Raw genomic sequence first — 21,225 nt, forward strand, 5'->3', positions numbered from 1 at the left:
ATGAGTAAGTGGTCCCCAAAGTGACCTTTGGGGTCATTTTTGGAATGCAAATTGTGGATATTGTTAAGTAGAACACTATAGAATTTCAATTTTTATTTGCTTGGTAATTTGTAGTATATAAGATCTTCTGTGATATTTTTAAAAATTCAACTTGGTTTGCTTTTAGTTAATTTCAGGACATTTTGTGTGTATTATAATTTCACAGCAGTATTTATTTTGCTACTTAAAGATGGAAAAATCTAAAGCATTAAGTTGGTTTTGCTGAAAATTTTAAGTTTAATACACAAAAGTAAATTAATTGTACATCAGTCTTCTTTTCCCCCTTCTAATTGGTGCATATGGTTACTTTTACTAGTGATAAACCATTTGTATTTTGCTTGCTTAGAGAAGGATTTGTAATAAAGTAAAAACATATACAACTTTCTAAGTTAATGCCTTTTTAAAAGCCAAGAGATTGTAAATGATAGGACAGTATCCAGCGTAAGAAGGAAATAATTGTACAGAAAGACAACCTTGAAATAAGATTGGCCTCTGGTGAGAATATTTTTGCGAATTTAAAAAACACCTTTTATGTTTTAGCACCAGTATGCATGAGCGAGTGAACCGAACAGAAAGACAATTTCGATCACTTCCAGCTAACCAACAGAAACTACTTCCTCAGTTTCTTCTTCACTTGGACAAGATCCGGAAATGCATTGATCATAATCAAGAAATACTACTGACCATTGTGAATGATTGCATACATATGTTTGAAAATAAAGAATATGGAGAAGATGTATGTGAAAGTTTGTTCTATTTGTGTTTATTTTAGGGTCAACCTCTATTTTGAGGTCTTTTAATCTTTCTGGATTTCATTTTTATATCTGGCACAGGCTATTTGCTCTACTCAGAAAGTTATAACTTAAATGTTCAGTCATTTGATTAGGCTTAATAGAACAGTATGCCAGAGACTGGATCTATTCGCTGGTTTTCCTTTTTTAAGTACTAATATAATTGTTGGGATTTTGATGCATTTTGACATAATGTTCTGTTTTGGGATATAAAGTTAGTGACTTAAATTTTTAAAAGCAACTTTACTAGCTAGAAATTAACTTCCCTTGCTTAACTCATATTTTTTCAGTGTCTTGTATCTATTGCTGTTCATCTTTTATTGTAAGAAATTATTTTCACTTATAAATCTCAAGGGACTGGCAGTACATAGAAACTGAAGTCCTCTTTTTGTATCCACAGGATGGATACAGTTGGGCCACTCCAGTGTGAGCCTCTCCATGCTGCCCCATCAATGACCTGGAGGGACTTTCTTCCCTCTCTTAGAGAGGATGTTCAGTCTCCATAGCAGCTCAGTGTGGTCCTCTCCTGAGTAAAGACTGCTTAATTATATGGTGGTTTTATGATTAATGGACCTTAATCTTTTGAGGGTAGCAGTGAGACCACCAAACTCTTTTCATTTAGGATCTCAAGCTGCACTTGAACCCCGGTTGAGGTGAGAGGCTAGTGATTTATCCACTAAACCACCTATATAGCCCCTTAGTAGCATGTCTATTTAACCATAATAAAAGTGGATTACTCTCTCAGAAGCTAATTGATGTCTGTTTTTTAAACAGGGGAATGGAAAGATTATGCCAGCATCTACATTTGACATGGATAAGTTAAAATCCACATTGAAACAGTTTGTGAGAGACTGGAGTGAAACTGGGAAAGCAGAAAGGGATGCCTGTTACCAGCCAATCATTAAAGAAATTTTAAAAAATTTTCCAAAAGAGAGATGGTAAATAGTACCTTGTTTTTAACCAAGTTTTTAAAGTGTATAAACACTTGAGTTTCTTGATAAAATGTTTCACAGCCTTGCTTCATTGTTACAGTTGCTGTGTGCCTGTATGTTTTACATGTGTAAGTGTTACATTTGTTATTGGATACTCTTTGTGAGGTTACAGTTTTTATTTTGAATAATTTTTGTGCTGGTGCTTAGGGGAAATTACTTAGAAATTAAATAATAAGGTTATATGGAAAATTATCAATGATGTGTATCTTTTTATAATTTGCTTTATGGCGAAGCAAAAAAAACGTAAACTTTTAATTCCCCTCATTGTGACATAGTTGTAAACAACTGAGGGACCTGTACCTCTGAGCAAGCAGAGATTCTTAAGTTTTTTGTGCCCTGGAACCATTGGTCAGTCTGAAGCCCATGGTCTGCTTTTCAGAATAATTTTTTTTTTTTTTTTTTTTGAGACAGTCTCACTCTCTTGCCCTGGCTGGAGTACAGTGGTGTGGTCTTAGTTCACTGCAACCTCTTGTCTCCTGGGTTCAAGTGATTCTCATGCCTCAGACTCCCAAGGAGCTGGGACTGCAGGCTTGCACCACCATGCCTGGCTAATTTTTGTGTTTTTGGTAGAGACAGGGTCTCACCATGTTGGCCAGGTTGGTTTCAAACTCCTGACCTCAAGTGATCCGCCTGCATCTTCCTCCCAAAGTGCTGGGATTACAGGTGTGAGCTACCACACCTGGCCCAGAATAACAATTTTAAGTGAATAAATTTAAGTGCATAGGATTACAAAGAAAACAGTGATTTTGAAATACAGCTATCAAAATATTTAAAAAGTAAATTTGTGATGCATTTTAAAAAAATCATATATCACTTTAAATACAATTTAACTGCAAGTGTAATTACTGTATTATGAAAATGCTGAAAGGGATATATACTGTTTTGAGAACCTCAGCTAATGTGAAGTGAAAATATATGTGATTTATCTTCCTGATAAAGTCAGAGGTATTGCTAAAACTGTTGTTTGTTGCCTGCATCTGTAATTGAAGGAAAAAAAAATCAGTTTCTGAAATTAAAATGTAATTTTTTCCTATTCTCTTCAGAGACTCAGTGAATTCTATCCACACACCTCTTGATGGATAGAATTTAATCCACCTAACCTCAGTCCCAGATTAGGAACCCCTGATTTAGGGGTATATATTTAACGAAAGCTACTGGATGGAATTCAGTCTTATTTAAAGATATTTTAGAGCGGCTCCTTTTCCTCTCCTTCGCCTCCTTATTGATTGACAACTTTACGTTTGAGTATATGCTTTCAGAAATTTCAATACATATGTGTCTCTTCTCTCTGTTTTTTGTTGGGACATTTCATTTTATTGGTTATTATTTATTTATTTATTATTTTTATTTTTCACTGTATTCCCCAGGCTGGGGTGCAGTGGCGCTGCTCACTGCAACCTCCGCTTCCTGGGCTCAAGTGATTCTCGTGCCTTAGCCTCCCGAGTAGCTGGGATTGCAGACACCTACCACTATGCCTGGCTATTTTAACTATTTCGAAATAGCTTTAAAATTACAGATAAGTTGCATGAATTATATGGAGACCTCCTGAATTCACTTATACTTTCTACCTGAATTCACCAGTTTTTAACATTTTGCCACATTTTTTTTTATTGTTTCCTCTTCCTGCTTCCCTCCCTTCCTCTTTCCCTTGCATTATGTATGTGTATGTCTGAAACCATTGAGGAAATTTAACCCTGAATACTGTTATGTAATTTACAGTCTATATTCAAGTTTCATAATTTACTGTGGTTCATACTGATAACTCTTAATTCCAATCCCAACTCTATAGGATTCTCCTTGGTTTTCCCTCTTCTCACTTTGCTTCCAACAACATCAGTACATTTACTTACTCGCCCAGTTGTCTACAATACACACAGAATGGTTTCAGAATTGCTTCATTCATACCTCTGTGAAAAAGAAACCTACTAAAAAGAGTTCGGGATTTGCTAATAGTTATTTTTCCCTTAGACAAGGTGGTATAGTGAATTTATTCATTGCAATTTACCCAAATTAGCTCTCCCTTCAATCCCCAGCCCCCTAGTGTTTTATCCCTTCCCTTTATTCTATACCCCATTTGGATAATCAGTATCATTGGCATCTTGTTTATTCATGCTTTTATTCTTTTTTTTTTTTTTTAAAGAAAATAAGTAGATGTGTTTTTTTTCCTCTCTCTCTCTCTTTTTTTTTTTGGACACAAAGTGTTGCTCTGTCATCCAGGCTGTAGTACAGTGTTGTTATCATAGCTCACTCTAGCCTTAAACTCCTGGGCTCAAGTACTACTCCCACCTCAGCCTCCCAGCTAATTTTTAAATATTTTTTGTAGAGACAGGGGTCTTGCTATGTTGAACAGGCTGGTCTTGAACTCCTGGCCTCAAGTGATCCTCCTGCCTCTGCCTCCCAAAATGTTGGGATTACAGGCATAAACTACCATGCCTGACTTTTTTGTTTTTCTTTATAATTACCCCCTTTGGTCATCCACAAAAGATAGTATACCATACATTTATTCTGTACCTTGCTTTTTTCACTTAGTGTCTTCTGGAAATAGCTATACTATCAGTTCATAGAGCTCTTCAGTCATTTTTTTTTCCCCAGCTGAAGATTATTCTGTTATTTGGATGTATCATAGTTTATTCAACCAACTTTCTCCTACATTAGGCTGTTTAGGTAGTTGGCAGTATCTAGCAATTATACATAATGTTAAAATTAATAACTTTATGCATATGTATTTTTATATTATTGGAGGTATAACTAATTATTTAAAAATAACTTTATTTGATAATCTTTTAAAGAATCCATAATATAATTTCAGAACTAATTTATTCTGATTTCCCCTTACCAAATTTTAGAATATAAATAATGCCAAAGGGTTTGTTTATTTTTCTTTGCAGCAGTTCCTGACCAGTCCATGGTGAGAAATATCAGTTGGCACTTAATTGCATCATAACAAATTATACCCAGTAAGGATGATTTTTCAGGTCTCAGTGCGTGGGTTATGGAAATTTTCCATCATGCATTTTTTTCTGCTGCAATTATAGGGCCTATATGTACTTATGAGAATTGGAGCTAATATCAAAGACAAAAAATGGTGGGGCCCTTTCCCCAACAGTCCACCAAGTTTTGAGGAAAAGAAGTATCAGTTGAAATAGCTCTGAAGAATTTATCTTCCTGGTTCTGATAAGTAGATCTCATGGTCTCTGATTTAACAATACATGTAGATAAGATTTTTTAAAAACACAGTGTAACAACTTGAACTTTCCCATGCAAACTCTGTAACCCACTGTCAACATGGTTCTGTATTTGGGCATGGATCATCCTGAAGAAAAATGCAGCTCTAATTTTTAAAAAACTCTTAAAACTTGAAGACCTGGCCAGGCATGGTGGCTCACACCTGTAATACCAGCACTTAGACTGAGCCGGATGGATCACTTGAGGTCAAGAGTTCAAGACCAGCCTGGCTAACATGGAGAAATCCCGTCTCTACTAAAAATACAAAAATTAGCTGGGCATGGTGGTGCACACCTGTAATCCTAGCTACTCGGGAGTCTGAGGCAGGAGAATTGTTTGAACCCAGGAGGCGGAGGTTGCAGTGAGCCAAGATCATGCCACTGAACTCCAGCCTGGCCAATAGAGCAAGGGCTGTCTCAAAGGAAAAAAAAAAAAAAAACTTGAAGACCTTCGGTGCCTGGGCTCTTAACTGACCCAGCATATTAATGTACATTTAGAGCTCAGATATAAGTGATATTCAATCACATCTCAAATGGTCAAGGATATATAGTATTTGGCATCAAGACCTTGAAGCTCGCATTTGCTAGCAGAAAAATCCTTAGATAGTTCCTTTCATCGGGTATGTGTGCCGGAGAGTGTATCTTTAATTTAAATTCCTAGAAGTGGGATTGCTGCATAACACATTGATTTCAGTTTCTATAGGTCAGGAGTTTAGGCTTGGCTTAACTGGTTCTTCTGGGTAGGAGCTTACAAGGCAGTGATCCAGATGTCTGCTGGGCTGTGTTTTCACCTGGAGACTTGACTGGGGAAGACTCTGTCACTCATGTTTCATTTTGTTTAACTGCAGTTGTAGTACTGAGGCAGAATTGTTTTCATTGTGACTGTAGGACTGAGGGTCTTAGCTGCTCTCTGTTCGTCAGTTGGAAGTCTGCCTCATCTCCTAGAGGCAACCAGCAGTTCCTTGTCTTTCCCAAAAGGACCACTTCATCAAGCCAGCAAGGAGGGTGTCTATATCAAGCAAGCTGTCAACCGTCTTACAGTGTTGAACGGTCATAGAGCTGGGTGTCAAGGCTCATGTCTATAATCCCAGTACTTTGAGAGACCAAGATGGGAGAATCACTTGAGGCCAGGAATTTAAGACCAACTTGGGCAACATAGTGAGACCTCATCTCTATTAAAAATTTAAAAATTAGCCAGGTGAGGTGGCATGCACCTGTATAGTCCTAGCTACTCTGGAGGCAGACACCAGGTGAGGGGACCATTGGAGCCCAGGAGTTCAAAGTTGCAGTGATAACATTACTGCATTCCATCCTGGGCAACAGAGCAAGAGCCTGTCTCAATAATAATAATAATGACAGTCATAGGAGGGACATCTCATCACCTTTGCTATATTCTGTTGGTTAGAAGCAAGACATGGGGACCAGGAAGTAGGGAGCGTGGGAGCACCACTACAGGGCCTGCCTGCCATAGTCATTACTATATTCTTCTATAAGGGTTTTACTGTTTTTTCTGTTTACTGGCAATGTGTGAAAATGCCTGTTTATGCACAGCCCTAACAAATACTGTAGTTTTAAGCTTTTGACCTTTTGCCAGCCTGATGGGTGGGAAATTGTATATTCACATAGTCTTAATTTGCATTTCTCTTATGAGTGAAACTGTCTTCATATGTTAAAGGGTCATGTTAACTTTTTTTTTTATTTTGAGAATTATATATTTATGTCTTTTCCCCTCAGTTTTTTATTGAGGCGAATTGCATATAACAAAAGTAATCATTTTAAATAAATCAGTGGCATTCAGTACTTTCACAGTATTGTACATCTACCACCACTGTGTAGGTCCAAAACATTTCATCAACCTGGAATAAAACCTCATACCCATTAAGCAGTTACTCCCCATTCTCCCCACTCTGCCTCCACCTTTTTTATTTAGCAGTTTGACTGTGAGGTGTCTTAAATGTGGTTTCCTTTGTATTTATCTTGGTTGGGGTTTGCTAGTGTCTTGGGGTTTGGGTAGATCTATATCATCAATTCAGAAATGCTTTGCTATTATCTCTTCACATTACTTCTCTATCATTTTCTCTAATTCTTTCTCTTCTGGTACTCCAGTTACATGTATATTAAGTATTAAACCATTTCATGTCATCTCTTAGGTTTCACATGACTCTTTCCACACACTCTTTCTCTTCCCAGCCCTTTATAGTATAATTTGGATAATTTCTGTTAAGCTAACTTCAACTTCACTGATTATTTATTATGCTAATCTGCTGGTAAGTCCTTTGAAAGAGTTCTTGGCCTGGGGTGGTAACTCACACCTATAATCCCAGCACTTTGGGAGGCTGAGGTGAGTGGATCACTTGAGGTCAGGAGTTCAAGACCAGCCTGGCCAACATGATGAAACCCTGCCTCTACTAAAAATAGAAAAATTAGCTAGGTGTGGTGGTGTGCCCCTATAATCCCAGCTACTTGGGAGGCTGAGGCAGGAGAATCCCTTGAACCCAAGAGGCAGAGGTTGCAGTGAGCTGAGATCATGCCATTGCATTCTAGCCTGGGCAGCAAGAGCAAAACTCCATCTCAAAAAAAAAGAAAAGAATTTCTTCTTTCTTTCTTTCTTTTTTTTTTTAAATAAGAGAGTTTAAAAAAAGAGTTTTTTTTTTTAACTCTCATACTCATTTTTTGATTTTTTAAAAAATTTCTAGCACTTACATATATATCTGCAGCCATACACATATACTCTCTGCTCTCTCTACCGAAATTCCCTTTTTGTATATGTGATCTACATTTTGCACTAGATGCTTTAACATACTTTTCATGGATATTTTAAAATCCCTACCTGATGATTCTTACATTCTGTTTGTGTGACTGTTTTCTTGAAGCCTTCCTTATAACAATGAGGTCCACATTATCTTGCTTCTTTGCATGTTTCTTAATTTTTTTTAATTGAATACCAGACATTGTATGTAAAGGAATAGTAGACAATAAAGTAATATTAATGACCAGAAAAAAATCATTTCTCCTTAGTCTTATTAGGCCACTAGTGGGCTGGGGGATGGGGGGAAGGGGTGGTGCTGACTGAATCATTAAGTGATTTTAATTTCTAGTATATTTGCATGTATTAGCTGCTTCTAATAATCACTTATTTTTCCATAAGTCTTGCATCTAGAAATATGGCAATGCAGGAATATTATTGCTTTCTGAGGTTTCATATGCATCTCACCTTTTATGTTTGATGATTTTAACATTTTTCCTGCATCAGAGTAGTAGGAATATCTTTGCAACGTTAAGAAATACTTGGTATGGGTTACTTACAACGAAAAAAAAAAAAAGAAATACTTGGGCTGGGCATGGTGGCAAACACCAGTAGTCCCAGCTACTCAGGAGGCTGAGGCAGGAGGATTCCTTGAGCCCAGGAGTTCAGGGGTGTAGTGTGCTGTGTGCTCTGATTGCACCTCTAATAGCCACTGCACCCCAGCCTGGGCAGCATTGCAAAGACTTATCTCTAAAGTTGAAAAGAATTTAAAAAATAAACTAAAGTTTTTATAGTTTTAATTCCCAAGTTTAGGTCTTTGATCCATTTTGAGTTAATTTTTATATGTGGTTAAGGTAGTAATCCAACTTCATTCTTTTGCATATGGATATCCAGTTTTTCCAGTACATTTGTTTAAAAAACAAAAACAAAAAGAAAGACTGTCCTTTCCCGATTGAATGGTAGACTTGTTGAAAACTAGTGGACCATATATGTGGGTTTTTTCTGTACTCTGTATTCTGTTTCATTGGTCTGTATGTTTGTCCTTATGCCATAACATACTATTTTAATTGCCGTAGATTTATAAATTTCAAAGTTAGGAAGTGTGAGTCCTCCTTTGTTGTTTTTCAAGATTATTTTGGGGCCCTCTTGTAATTCTTGTGAATTTCAGGTTTTTTCATTTCTGCAGAAAAGGTTGTTGGAATTTTGATTAAGGATTGTGCTGAATATATAGATTGCTTTGGGTAGTACTGAGGTCTTGACAATGTTAAATCTTACACATTATCACAGTATGTCTTTCCATCTATTTAGAGCTTAATTTCTCTCAGCAGTGTTTTGTAGTTTTCAGTGTATAGGTCTTTCACTTTGGTTAGATTTATTTGTATGTGGTCGGGCATGGTGGCTCATGCCTGTAATCCCAGCACTTTGGGAGGCCGAGGCAGGTGGATCACAGGGTCAGGAGTTCAAGACCAGCCTGGCCAACATGGTGAAACCCCATCTCTACTAAAATACAAAAAGTAGCTGGGCATGGTGGCATGCGCCTGTAATTGCAGGTACTTGGAAGGCTGAGGCAGAAGAATCGCTTGAACTCAGGAGGTGGAGGTTGCAGTGAGCCGAGATCGTGCCATTGCACTCCAGCCTGGGCAATAGAGTGAGACGTGGTCTCAAGAAAAAAAAAAAAAAAGATTTATCTGTATGTATATAATTCCTTTCAATCAAACTTATCCAACCCATGGCCAGTGGGCTGCCTACGGCCCAGGACAGCTTTGAATGTGGCCCAGCACAAATTTGTAAACTTTCTTAAAACATTGTGACGGTTTTTTTAATTTTTGATTTTTTTAAGTTCATCAGCTGTTGTTATTGTTATTTTATGTGTGGCCCAAGACAATTCTTCCAATGTGGCCCAGGGAAGCCAAAAGATTCGATATCCCTGTGTTAGATGCTATTATAAATGGAATTGCTTTCTTAATTTACTTTTCAGAATTTTTGTTGCTGGTGTAGTAGAAACACAACTGATTTTTGTGTGTTGATCTTGTACCTTGTAATCTTGCTTTTTAGCTCTATTAACTTTCTTAGGGATACTTTGTGGATCACATTATGCAAAAAAAGATAGTTTTTACCTTTTCCTTTCCAATTTGAATGCCTTTTGTTTCCTTGTTTCTGTTCTTAGGGAGAAAGCTTTCAGTCTTTCACCATTGAGTAGCTGTGGGACTTTCATAAATACCCTTTATCATGTTGAAGAATTTTCTTAGTTTTTTTTTTTCTAAAGGCAGGGTCTCGCTCTGTCACCCAGGCTGGAGTGCAGTGGCACGATCTTGGCTCACTGCAACCTCTACCTCCTGGGTTCAAGCGATTCTCCTGCCTCAGCCTCCCGAGTAGCTGGGATTACAGGCGCCCACCACCACACCTGGCTAATTTTTGTATTTTCAGTAGAGACGGGGTTTCACCATATTGGTCAGGCTGATCTCAAACTCTTGACCTCAAGTGATCCGCCCACCTTGGCCTCCCAAAGTGCTGGGATTATAGGTGTGAGCCACTATGCCCAGCCAAATTTTCTTAAGTTTTCTAAAGGTTTTTCTGATAGAGTGCTGAATTTTGTCAAATATCTTTTTTGCATCAGTTGAGATGATATATATGTTTTTTCTTCCATTAATGTGATATATTTTATCAATTGATTTTCTTATGTTGAACCACCCTTGCATTCCTGGGATAAATTCCACTTGGTCATGGTAAATAATCTTTTAAATAAATACTGTTGTTTCCAAAAAGATGTTATATTCTTAAAGTTTCTAGTTGGTATTCTCTCTCAGTAGATATATTCAGTGCCCTGCTTTATAAAGTAATAGATACTAGTTTAATACTTTCTATAAAGTCCAGGTATACCTCAAAATTCAAAATATCTGTTGTTGAAATATATGTAGGTTTTAATTGATAAGGCTTTTAATAGAAATGTACCAAAGTTTGAGTGAATGTTGGAGGCTGAATGTGAAACATTTATATCAACATCATTTTTGGCACTTAAAACATGACTTTGTTTAGACTCAGTGATTACAGAATCATGTATGAGACCATTAATTAGTATAACAGGGTCAGCAATACTAAAAGGGCATGCCATTGTTAAAGATAATTAGTGAACTAGCACACACTGTTACTTTTCCATTGTTATTGTTACTTGACAAAATGTAAACTGGTGAGGAAAGGATGAGTTAACTCTAAATGGTAACAATAGGTTATTTTTTAAATAAAAATAATTTAAAACCATTCTAAATAAGTAAAACATTTTACAGGATTTAAAACTTAAAAGGTTTCAAGGGATATATACTCTCCTTCCCATAACTGTTCTTCATAACTGTTCCTCAGTTACCCAGTTTCCTTTCCTGAAAGTAATTGTTACAAAAGTGGATAGGTATATATAAACTTTAAATGAAGTACCTTGAAATGTAATATCTATTGCACTTCTTTTTGGTTATATTTCTTTGTATGTTATTTGTTTTACTTACTTGATTTAGATTGATTTCCTTATAGTAGATAAGGTAAGCTATCAAAAAAACCTAAACAGGAAACCTAATAAAACACAGTAAAGGCTGCATCCATATTGAAATCATAGCTTTGCCAGAATAAGTAAACCCTAGAGCCTGGAAAAGGGGTATTAGGCCGGGTGTGGTGGCTCATGCCTGTAATCCCAGCACTTTGGGAGGCCAAGATGGGTGGAACACTTGGGGTCAGGAGTTCAAGACCACCCTGTCCAACACGGTGAGACCTCGCCTCTACTAAAAATACAAAAATTAACTGGGTGTGGTGGCGCACACTTGTAATCCCAGTTACCTGGGAGGCCAAGGCAGGAGAATCGCTTGAACCTGGGAGGTGGAGGTTGCAGTGAGCCGAGATCGAGCTACTGCACTCCAACCTGAGCAACAGAGTGAGACTCCATCTCAAAAAAAAAGAAAAAAAAAAAGAAAGAAAAGGGTCATTAATTGTAGCCCCTCAGAATCCAGGTTGATGCTAGATAAATTCTGGTCAACTTTATGTCTTTCAGATAAATTTCTAGGACTCTGTTTATGCCACAGTAAGTACCTGGGGAATTTAAATGTCTTTATACTCAGGCTGGAGTTAACACAAATTTATGTCAGCTAGCCTTTTATTGTGTGTGTGTGTGTGTGTGTGTGTTTAAATTTCACTGAAGGCCTTTTCTGATTGAACTGCCTATAGAAGAACATATACTTAATGAAATATGTGTAGAATTAACTATATTTGTGGTCATTAAAATATTTTTCCTAAGGAAACACATAAATCAGTTTCTCCAATTTGTCTATGTTTATAGAGTTTTTAATATGCCTGAGTTTGCAAGCACAAGCAGCTTTGAAGCCACAGATTGACTTGCTTTTGTGTGGAGTCTGTTTGTTAATTAAGGAAATGCTGTTTTCGTTGTGCTGAATTTCAAATGCTTCAGTAGTTATTATCATCTGGTTTGTTTTTGTTTTAAATAGGATTTGAACACTAGTGAGCAGTTGCTTATTGAAATTTACAATATATATGTTTTTAATTTAAAGAATGAGCTTAGGGTTTAAACCTTTCTCTCACATGTGAGCATAAACATAATGTAATAACTCTTCTTAATTGATGGTCAGACCAGTATGTATTGAGATTTTTTAAAAAAATTTTCCAAGTGAATGTCTAATTATTTAAATATAAGAATTCAGTGTTGTAAAGCTTATAGTAGGTAAGGAAATATAGATTCTTAAGTTTGCATCCTGTCTGGAAGGAAGGCTAACATGTCAAATCACATTTTTTGAGTCTAAAAGTTGCTAGATCTTAATTTTTTTTTTTTTTTTTTTTTTTTTTTTTGAGACGGAGTCTTGCGCTGTCACCCAGGCTGGAGTGCAGTGGCCGGATCTCAGCTCACTGCAAGCTCCGCCACCCGGGTTCACGCCATTCTCCTGCCTCCGCCTCCCGAGTAGCTGGGACTACAGGCGTCCGCCACCTCGGCCGGCTAGTTTTTTGTATTTTTTAGTAGAGACGGGGTTTCACCGTGTTAACCAGGATGGTCTCGATCTCCTGACCTCGTGATCCGCCCGTCTCGGCCTCCCAAAGTGCTGGGATTACAGGCTTGAGCCACCGTGCCCGGCCTAGATCTTAATTTCATTAGCCCCTTCAATTTTAGAAGACTTTGAAGTGATTTGTAGGGGGAAATCTGTTATTTCTTTGCATTTTAATATATATACACAAACACTCCAAAAAGATACCGATGCACTACTGACTGGTTGAATTCATTTTTTCTTTTATATAGTTGAGCATTAGGAAAAAAATACTCTGAGCTCTAAAGAGGCATTTTTTTCCCACTTAAGATAAAATAAATAATGTAAATTATAGTTCATGAAAAGATTATTTTAGCTAGGAGAACTCATTTTAAAAAAGAAAATGGAGGAAATTGGAGGAAATGTAGACTGCCAAATAGTGCAGGTGGTAGTTTGGAGACTAAAGATAGATTTCTCCCTCATCCTGAAAGCCCTCCTAGACCAAAGACAAGTATGTGTTTCATATTTCTTTCAAGTCAAGATTTCAAGTGCTTACAGATCTAGAGGAATAACACAGTAGAAAACCACTCAGCATTCATAACCCAGTAGACAAATGCTGTAAATAAATCACAGAAAAAGGTATACAGGACACTCAATCTCATAAGGAAATGCAAATGTAAAAACCACCTTAAGATGCCATTTTTTCCTTACTGCAAAGGTTTAAAAGTTAGATAACTATTAGTGAAGGTGTGAGGAAGCATAAATACGTTGCTGGTGGAAGAATAAATTAGCAAAAAATTACATAGAACAATTTGGCTTATTTGTCAAAATTCAAATGCAAATTTTGGCCAGGTGCCATGGCTCACGCCTGTAATCCCAGCACTTTGGAAGGCTGGAGTAGGTGGATCACCTGAGGTCAGGAGTTCAAGACCAGCCTCGCTAACATGCGAAACCTGTCTCTACTAATAATATAAAAAATTAGCTGGGTGTGGCGGCATGGGCCTGTAGTCCCAGCTATTCAGGAGGCTGAGGCAGGAGAATCACTTTAACCCTGGAGGTGGAGGTTGCAGTGAGTCAGGATCGTGCCACTGCACTCTAGCCTGGGCGACAGAGCAAGACTTTGTCTCAAACAAAACAAAACAAAAAACAAATGCATATCTTGATTCTTGAAGTTCAATTTAAGGGAAGTTGTTCTACACGTATATTTCTGCCTGTGAAAGTTATTCATGCCACTACATTAGTGTAGTGTGGGAAGTACAATTTTTCCAAATAAAAAGGAGTTATTCATTCTAAGGGTATTAGTTTTAACATTATGATAATGAAAGATTGGAAACAGTGTAAATGTCCTTAATTAGGAGATTTTGATAAATTATATTACAGTCATGCAGTGAGTTAAGGAAACTCTGTGTGCTGCTATGAAAGAGATTTGGGGTATTGTATTAGATCAGGGGTTGGCAGATGTTTTCTTGAAGTGCCAGACAGTAAATGTTTTAGGCTTTGCCGGCAATGTGTTCTGTTGAGACTGCTTAGCGCCTTGTTATAGGAATGTAGCAATAAACAATTCTTAGATGAGTGAATATGGCTGTGTTTCAGTAAAACTTCATTTACAGTGACAGGTGACTGGCCTGTAAGCCATAGTTGCGGTACGTGTTAAGTGAATGATGCACAGTGAAGAACCTTGGTATGTAAACTATAATAGAAGTATGAATGAATTGTTGAAAGCATAGAGAAGAGAGTTCAGGGAACTTTGCCTGGGATATTTAGGAAATATAGATGAAGTGATAATTTATAATGATAAGGTAATAATTTGAGTTTCTGTGGGTAAAAGCTCTAAAGATTAACATGAGAAAGTCTTTTCGGGGATCAGTGAGAAGTTATCTGGCTGAAATAAAGAGTTCTTTGTTGGGAGTTGATGAAGAGGTAAGTTAGGAGGTGTTAAACACTCTTGATTTATAGTCCATTTTCTATGATGAATAAAAAAAATTTTGGCTGGGTGTGGTGGCTTACGCCTGTAATCCCAGCACTTTGGGAGGCCATGGTGGGTAGGTTGCTTGAGCCCCTCAGGAGTTCAAGACCAGCCTGGGCAACACGGCGAAACCCCATCTCTTAAAAAGTATAAAAATTAGCTGAGCATGGTGGCACACACCTGTAGTCCCAGCTACTTGGGAGGCTGAGGCAGGAGGATCGTCTGAGCCTGGGAGGCAGAGGTTGTAGTGACCCGAGATGGCACTATTGCACTTCAGCCTGGGCAACAGAGCAAAACTGTCTCAAATTAAAAAAAAAAAAAAAAAAAAAAAAAAGAACTTCAATACTAGCTCTGTTAAACCTTGACATTTTGCCATATTTGCTTTAGATCTTTTTTTCATATTTAAAAAAAATTTTTTTGACTGCTTCGGCAGAGCAGGGCTACGCCACAGGCAGTGTGCTCAGGGCAGCCATATTTTTTAAAAGAAGCAATTTTGTTTTTATTTTAAAAATTTTGATGTAATAGATTATTAATGAGATGTTTTTCATTACTTTTTATACTGTCTTTAAATTTGGTGTTTATTTTACACTTACAGCACGTCTCAATTTGCACTAGCCACATTTTAAGTGTTCAGTAGCCACATGTAGTTAGTGGCTTTTACTGTACTGTACTGTTTGACAGTATTCTACTGTGATTCAAAGAGAACCACTGTAGGTACTTAAAAGTTGTATTTACTTCTACCACTAGGGGTCAGCCAAGTGTCATAATATTGACCCAACAAGACAGCATTTTGTGTTGGAGTTTTAAAATTTACAACTGCAGTGCAAAGATCGTTCTGTGTGCAACAAAGGAAACCTCTGTCAAGAGCAATATTTACTGCTGGTGAAAAAGCTGGAGCAGAGAGGGTGATGGAAATGTGATCTGTGGCCTCTTTAGACACATGGGCTCCATGTCCTTACAGATGTATCCTTTCTTCTCCATTCCCGTTTGTCTTAAATAAACTGTTGAAACTTTTCCTCCTGTTATTAGGGAGATCACATTTGTAGTAAATGTACTGCTTCTCTGTATTTGTACCTTATTAACTAGGTAAACTTGTTGGCTTATTTTCGCTAAGAATCTCAAGTAGGCACCATTTGATTACTGAGCCACATATTGTATGCCTCTCTATTCCTGCTTAAAAAACAGTTCAGCCTGGTTTAAGGTTGTCTCACCATTAAGGTCTGTATTAGATTTATATTTCTTGTTCTCCACAGAAATGACCTCATAGAAATGCCCTAGACTTTATGCGGATTCATAGCAGAAATTCCCACTTAGAGTGCCTTAGTTTCATACACATCATAGTTAGAGGAACTTTTTATTATGCTGTTAATATTCCTTGTGTAAAGGCCAAATGAATAAAATCTAGCTAAGAACAAAGATTTAGGGAAAAATTTTCTCCATCTTACCCATTCATTGCATAGTTCTTGATCATTTTTTCAGTTCTATTAGTGTCTGTTAACTCTTAAGATAGGACTTTGATGTATTCTGCATTCTGTAACTTGATGATAGCCTTTCAATAGCAGTTTTAATACAAGGTACTGTTAATATATTTTCTGCCATTAGGTTGAGGTAGAGAGTTCTGTGGTTCTGTTTAGTTAAGGATAATTTGGTAAAAGCAGTCATTAAGTTAACTTTCCATAAGTTAGCAAAATAATTGTTGTTAACGTTATTGGCACAGCTTTCCCTTCAGGGTAGCATAATTTCTAACTTCTGTGTGGTAATATTTTACTGGGGTCATCAGCCATTTGGAAATTGATTGCTGGTTATTTTTATATAAATATTTAAATACTATATGAATTTACTTCCAAATCCTTTTGCTTTCTGTTGCATGACTTTGATCAGATAATTAAAAAAAAAAAAAAAATTCTAAGCTGAGAACAGCCACTTGCTGGGGTAGGGTTGGAAATGCATTTATGATTGGGCAGATGGGAACTGAGAAAAGAAAGGTAATTCTGCAGAGTAGGGGTTTTGGTGGGCCTGGTAGGGAGTGAGAAGTGAGAGAGCATTAGGTCTGAGTAGCAGGCCATCATGGCAGGTCCCTTATATAAGGAATAGCACCAGAGTCCTAGAGCTATGAGTTTTCAAAAGCCCCATAGTGTTCTTTCTTTTTTATTTTGAAGTGTGACATGCAGAGGTTATATGGGCTGCTAGTAAAGTGCCCTGTTGCTGCTTGGAGCATGCCAAACTTAAAGGTCATGTAGTTAAAGATAAAAAATAATTAGTAGGAGTAGATTTGGAAATTGGATTTGATTTGTGAACCAAATTTAGGAAATACAGTAGTGAAGTTTCTTTTTACTTGACGTGATATTAGCTGATTGTATACATTTTCCTTTGGCTTCTTATAAGACTACAATTTTAGTTTCCTCGGGATTATATTGATTTGCCAAAATTCCTAAGAAAAAGCCTTGTTTTGGTAAAGCTTTTAGTTTTTTGAAAGTGGAATGATGGATCTTATGTGAAGGAAATATGTAATGGCAGTGTGGTGCTAGTAGGTAGAGATCAATTTGGTTGTGAACCTCTGGTTTGGTGTAATATGTTTGTAATCATGTATGTTTAATTAGAGGGCTGTTTCCCATTTCCCCCATGAAAATATCCCCCCCTCACATTCTTGTCAACTAAAACATATAAGGATTTAGAGATATACCCGACACATTAAACTCTACATCTGTTTAACATAAACAATTGGGTTACATATACAATTCAGAAATAAAGTTATGTTGTATTTATTGTCCCGTATGATGAAGTACTTTTGTTCAAACTCTTCATGTTTAATTGGGATCCCTTGGAATAATTTGTTTTTCTAAGATGGTTGTTCAGGGTGTCAGCTTATATGAGTGACTTTATAAGTCTTCAGATATAAGGGGACTCCTTTTTTCTGAAAAATAATTTTTGAGGGCTAAAACCCTCATTTGATACCAGAACATACATAATAATTCCTTATACCTCTTATTTTTGATATTTAGAAGTATTTCTTGATTGTGAGAAGTCAGAGTTTTAGTGAGCTTATTCTTATTGAGTAAATGAGTAAGTTTTTAGTTGTTAATATGGATTTTGTCTTTTTCTTTTTTTCTTTGAGGGGTTGGACATAATTGCCTTATTTCATTTCAGGGATCCTTCTAAAGTAAATATTCTGGTACCTGGTGCTGGACTAGGAAGACTGGCCTGGGAAATAGCTATGCTAGGTTATGCTTGTCAAGGAAATGAATGGAGTTTTTTTATGCTCTTTTCTTCCAACTTTGTACTCAACAGGTATTTAATTTATTTTTTGCTGGAAATAGTAATTTCTCAGAATCAGATTGACTTACCTATTTTCTTGAACAATTTTGAATTTGAAGATAAGTACATAGCATTTGATTATTATATCTATCACAAATGTTTCTTATGTTAAAATCAAAGTACTTGTACAAATTATCACTTGAACCAATTGCCTAGTTATTAGAATGTTGAAACAGGATGGGTAAGTGACTTTATAGAAGGTGACTGGGCATTCCATGAAATGATTTCTGTACAAAATCTTCAGGACTAAGTATGAACCAGGAAGGAGTATTTTTAAATTTATTCCTTAAGCTTCTTTACCTCCTTGTTTCTTTAGTTAAATAAGAGTTTAGTCTAGCAATTATAACTTTTTCTCCTTAATCAAGTTCTTATAAAATGGCCAAGTATACTCTCATGACTGAGTTGGAAAGATCTCTCACAACTTGTGTGGCCTCTTTTGGAAGGCAGTGGAAAAGAATTGTTATTTTTAAAGCCAGAAGATGTACACTGAGTAGCTGCCTTGTTTAAATAATATGTTGTCTCGGATGGCAGTATGAGTTTTAGGGGGTTGGTGAAAAAGGGAAAAAGAAGAGGGTTATACAAAAAATAGATCGCAAACTGTTTTAGTTGAAACCAGTACCATTTTAAAAAACCTCGTTGGACTGTTTTAGTTGGTTTTGAAGTTTAGAAATACATTTTTAAAAATTTGAATGAACAGCAAATGTATATCTTTGAATTTACTTTTTTTCTGTCTTTAATCCATAATTGGTTGCTCATCTACATGTATATGTACATTTTCAGATAATTAGGGAAGCTGTAATAGTGACTCTTTAAATATTAATTTTATGTGCAAATCTTCAATTAAACAGTATATTTTAGCATTTAAAGTGGATTTTCTTGGTAAAATAGTTAACACCTGATTTTATACTCATATTTTGCAGATGTTCTGAAATTAATAAATACAAACTTTATCCTTGGATCCATCAGTTTAGCAATAACCGGAGATCAGCTGATCAGATTCGACCCATCTTTTTCCCTGATGTTGACCCCCATAGTCTTCCTCCTGGTTCTAACTTTTCTATGACAGCAGGAGATTTTCAAGAGATTTATTCAGAATGCAGTAAGTCAAAATCAAGCATTTAAAAAGTCTTGTCCTTTATTCTAAATTTAATGAGCCAATTTTATCCTAAGCCAAGGTTTAGATCATTTATTTTGACGGTAGAACATAAGGCATACGTCAGGGTCAATTTAGAATGTTTTTCAAGGTCATGTACAAGGCAGTGATAGGAAATAAGAAGTGTAAGATATCTACAGTCAAGAAATTTAGATATGGGCCCTATTGGGCCCATTAATACTAAGAGATACCATGTAAACAAAGTTTAAATGAGTAATGAATACCAAAAAAATGAAAGGTTATTAGTGTAAGAAGGAAGCTGTTCATAGTGAGGCTATGACTTGAAGGTTGAGAGAAATAGCATTTGAGGCAGACAGAAGTACCAAGATATGAATAAGGTGATTGGGGATGGCAGCACAGCTGTACTGTCAGGGAAAGGAAATATTTAATGGGAGATTTAATGGGATTTAATGGGAGCTATTGCTAGAAAAGTAAATTTGTTCCAGATCATGGAGGACTTTTATAGTCAGGCTGCGCAGTTGACTTCAACCTGGCAAACTGTTGAAGAAATCTGAGCTAGGCATGAGAGAAAGGGAGATGATAATTGGGAAAGAGGAGAGGGAGATTGGCAGTAAAAGGAAAACAAAATAGAATAGTGAGGGTTCAGCAAGATCATTGAGTCAATAGGTATTTGTTGAGCACCTACTAAGTACCAGGTATGTTCTAGGTGTCAAAAGAGAACAGTGAACAAAACAAAGTCCCTGTCCACAGAGAACGTCTATTCTAATAGAGAAAGTGAGGCAATAACAAATCTAATATTGTAAGGAAGAAAAAATAAGGCAGGGAAGAGGGGTTACAGAGTGACTGGGGAGAGGCTGCTGCTTTATATAGAGTTGTCAGGGAAGGCCTTTTAGAAAGCCTTTTAGAGTAGAAACTAAAAAAGAAAAAATGTGTGGCAGAGAACCTTGAAAGAGTACAGAGGCAAACCACTGAAATATTTGAAGGGAAAATGTTGCAGATGGGGAATGGCAAGGGAAGAGGATTAGGGAGTATAGAGAGTACTTGCTCTGCTCAAGGAGAAGCTAGGCTGTAGTAAGCAGTGGGTACAGTGGTGAGAGGTCAGCCTTGAGAAGATTTGTTGAGGCAAACTTGTTGGCAGGCAGGCCATAGCAAGGACTTGGAATTGTACTCAGAGAAACAGGATGCCATTGGAGGGCTTGAAGCAGGGGCAGCAACAACACAGATTGTTTTTATTTATTTATTTATTTATTTTACAACATAGAAAGTTTTTTTTTATTTTTCTCTGAACTCTGAGATTGGGACAACCTGTACTCTGAAGGAAGAAAGGGAGAGATGGAAGATGTTAGGTGTTGTGGATAAGGAATGAAATAATGGAAAACATCACTTAGGCAAGTAAAAGTCCCCTTTTTGTGGGGCAAGGTTTGAGAGAACAGATGATGAAGGTAATCCTCCATGGGATCAAGTGACTTTATTGCACTAGCATTTGTATAGACACCATACCTCCTAGCGGCAAATGGTGTTCTCTGGTGGGTTCCCACCCACTGCTTCTGCCTGCCCCTGACTCCCCTTTTTCCCTGGTAATTATTCGAAGTTGTGGTAGATGTTGAGGTATTTGAATGTCATTCATTTCTCAATTGGCAACTGGTGCCTGCAGTCTTCTGAAACCTGCCAGAATTGGTGGTTAACACTAGTTTAAATTTGAATGACTATTATTTTGTTTTAAGTGATTTTAAATGAAGGCTAGAAGTTGAATAGAGGATAAACAAAGCTCTTACAAATATAATTTGGTAATAATATGTAGAGATTAGATTATAATATCAGTGTTATTGGGGATGATTTCCAAATTGATTACTTAATTAGATTATTGATATCAGTATTTCTCATAAGTGATTGTTTGGTTACTGTGACTATAGTGTTGATCAGAAGTTTAGCTTCTGTATCTCTGTCAAACATTAATACTCTGTAAAAGGTAACTGGAAAATTTAAATAATTAATTAAAAGAAAAAAGCAAAATAACACAACAGAT

At 36.7% G+C, this 21,225-nt stretch overlaps 1 protein-coding gene across 4 annotated transcripts in view; it reads left to right on the forward strand.

Moving 5' to 3' along the window:
- LOC105498686 (carnosine N-methyltransferase 1) overlaps positions 1-21,225 on the forward strand; it is a 45,540-nt gene that overhangs the window by 10,175 nt on the left and 14,140 nt on the right. For all 4 annotated transcript variants that reach the window (XM_011770942.3, XM_024786712.2, XM_024786714.2 and 1 more), the window contains 4 exons: positions 580-775; positions 1,605-1,768; positions 17,918-18,058; positions 19,006-19,184. In XM_011770942.3, coding sequence (XP_011769244.2) covers positions 580-775; positions 1,605-1,768; positions 17,918-18,058; positions 19,006-19,184 — 680 coding nt within the window. The remainder of the gene's footprint in view (positions 1-579; positions 776-1,604; positions 1,769-17,917; positions 18,059-19,005; positions 19,185-21,225) is intronic.

Source organism: Macaca nemestrina, chromosome 14 (assembly GCF_043159975.1).
Source record: "Macaca nemestrina isolate mMacNem1 chromosome 14, mMacNem.hap1, whole genome shotgun sequence".
NCBI lineage: Eukaryota > Metazoa > Chordata > Mammalia > Primates > Cercopithecidae > Macaca > Macaca nemestrina.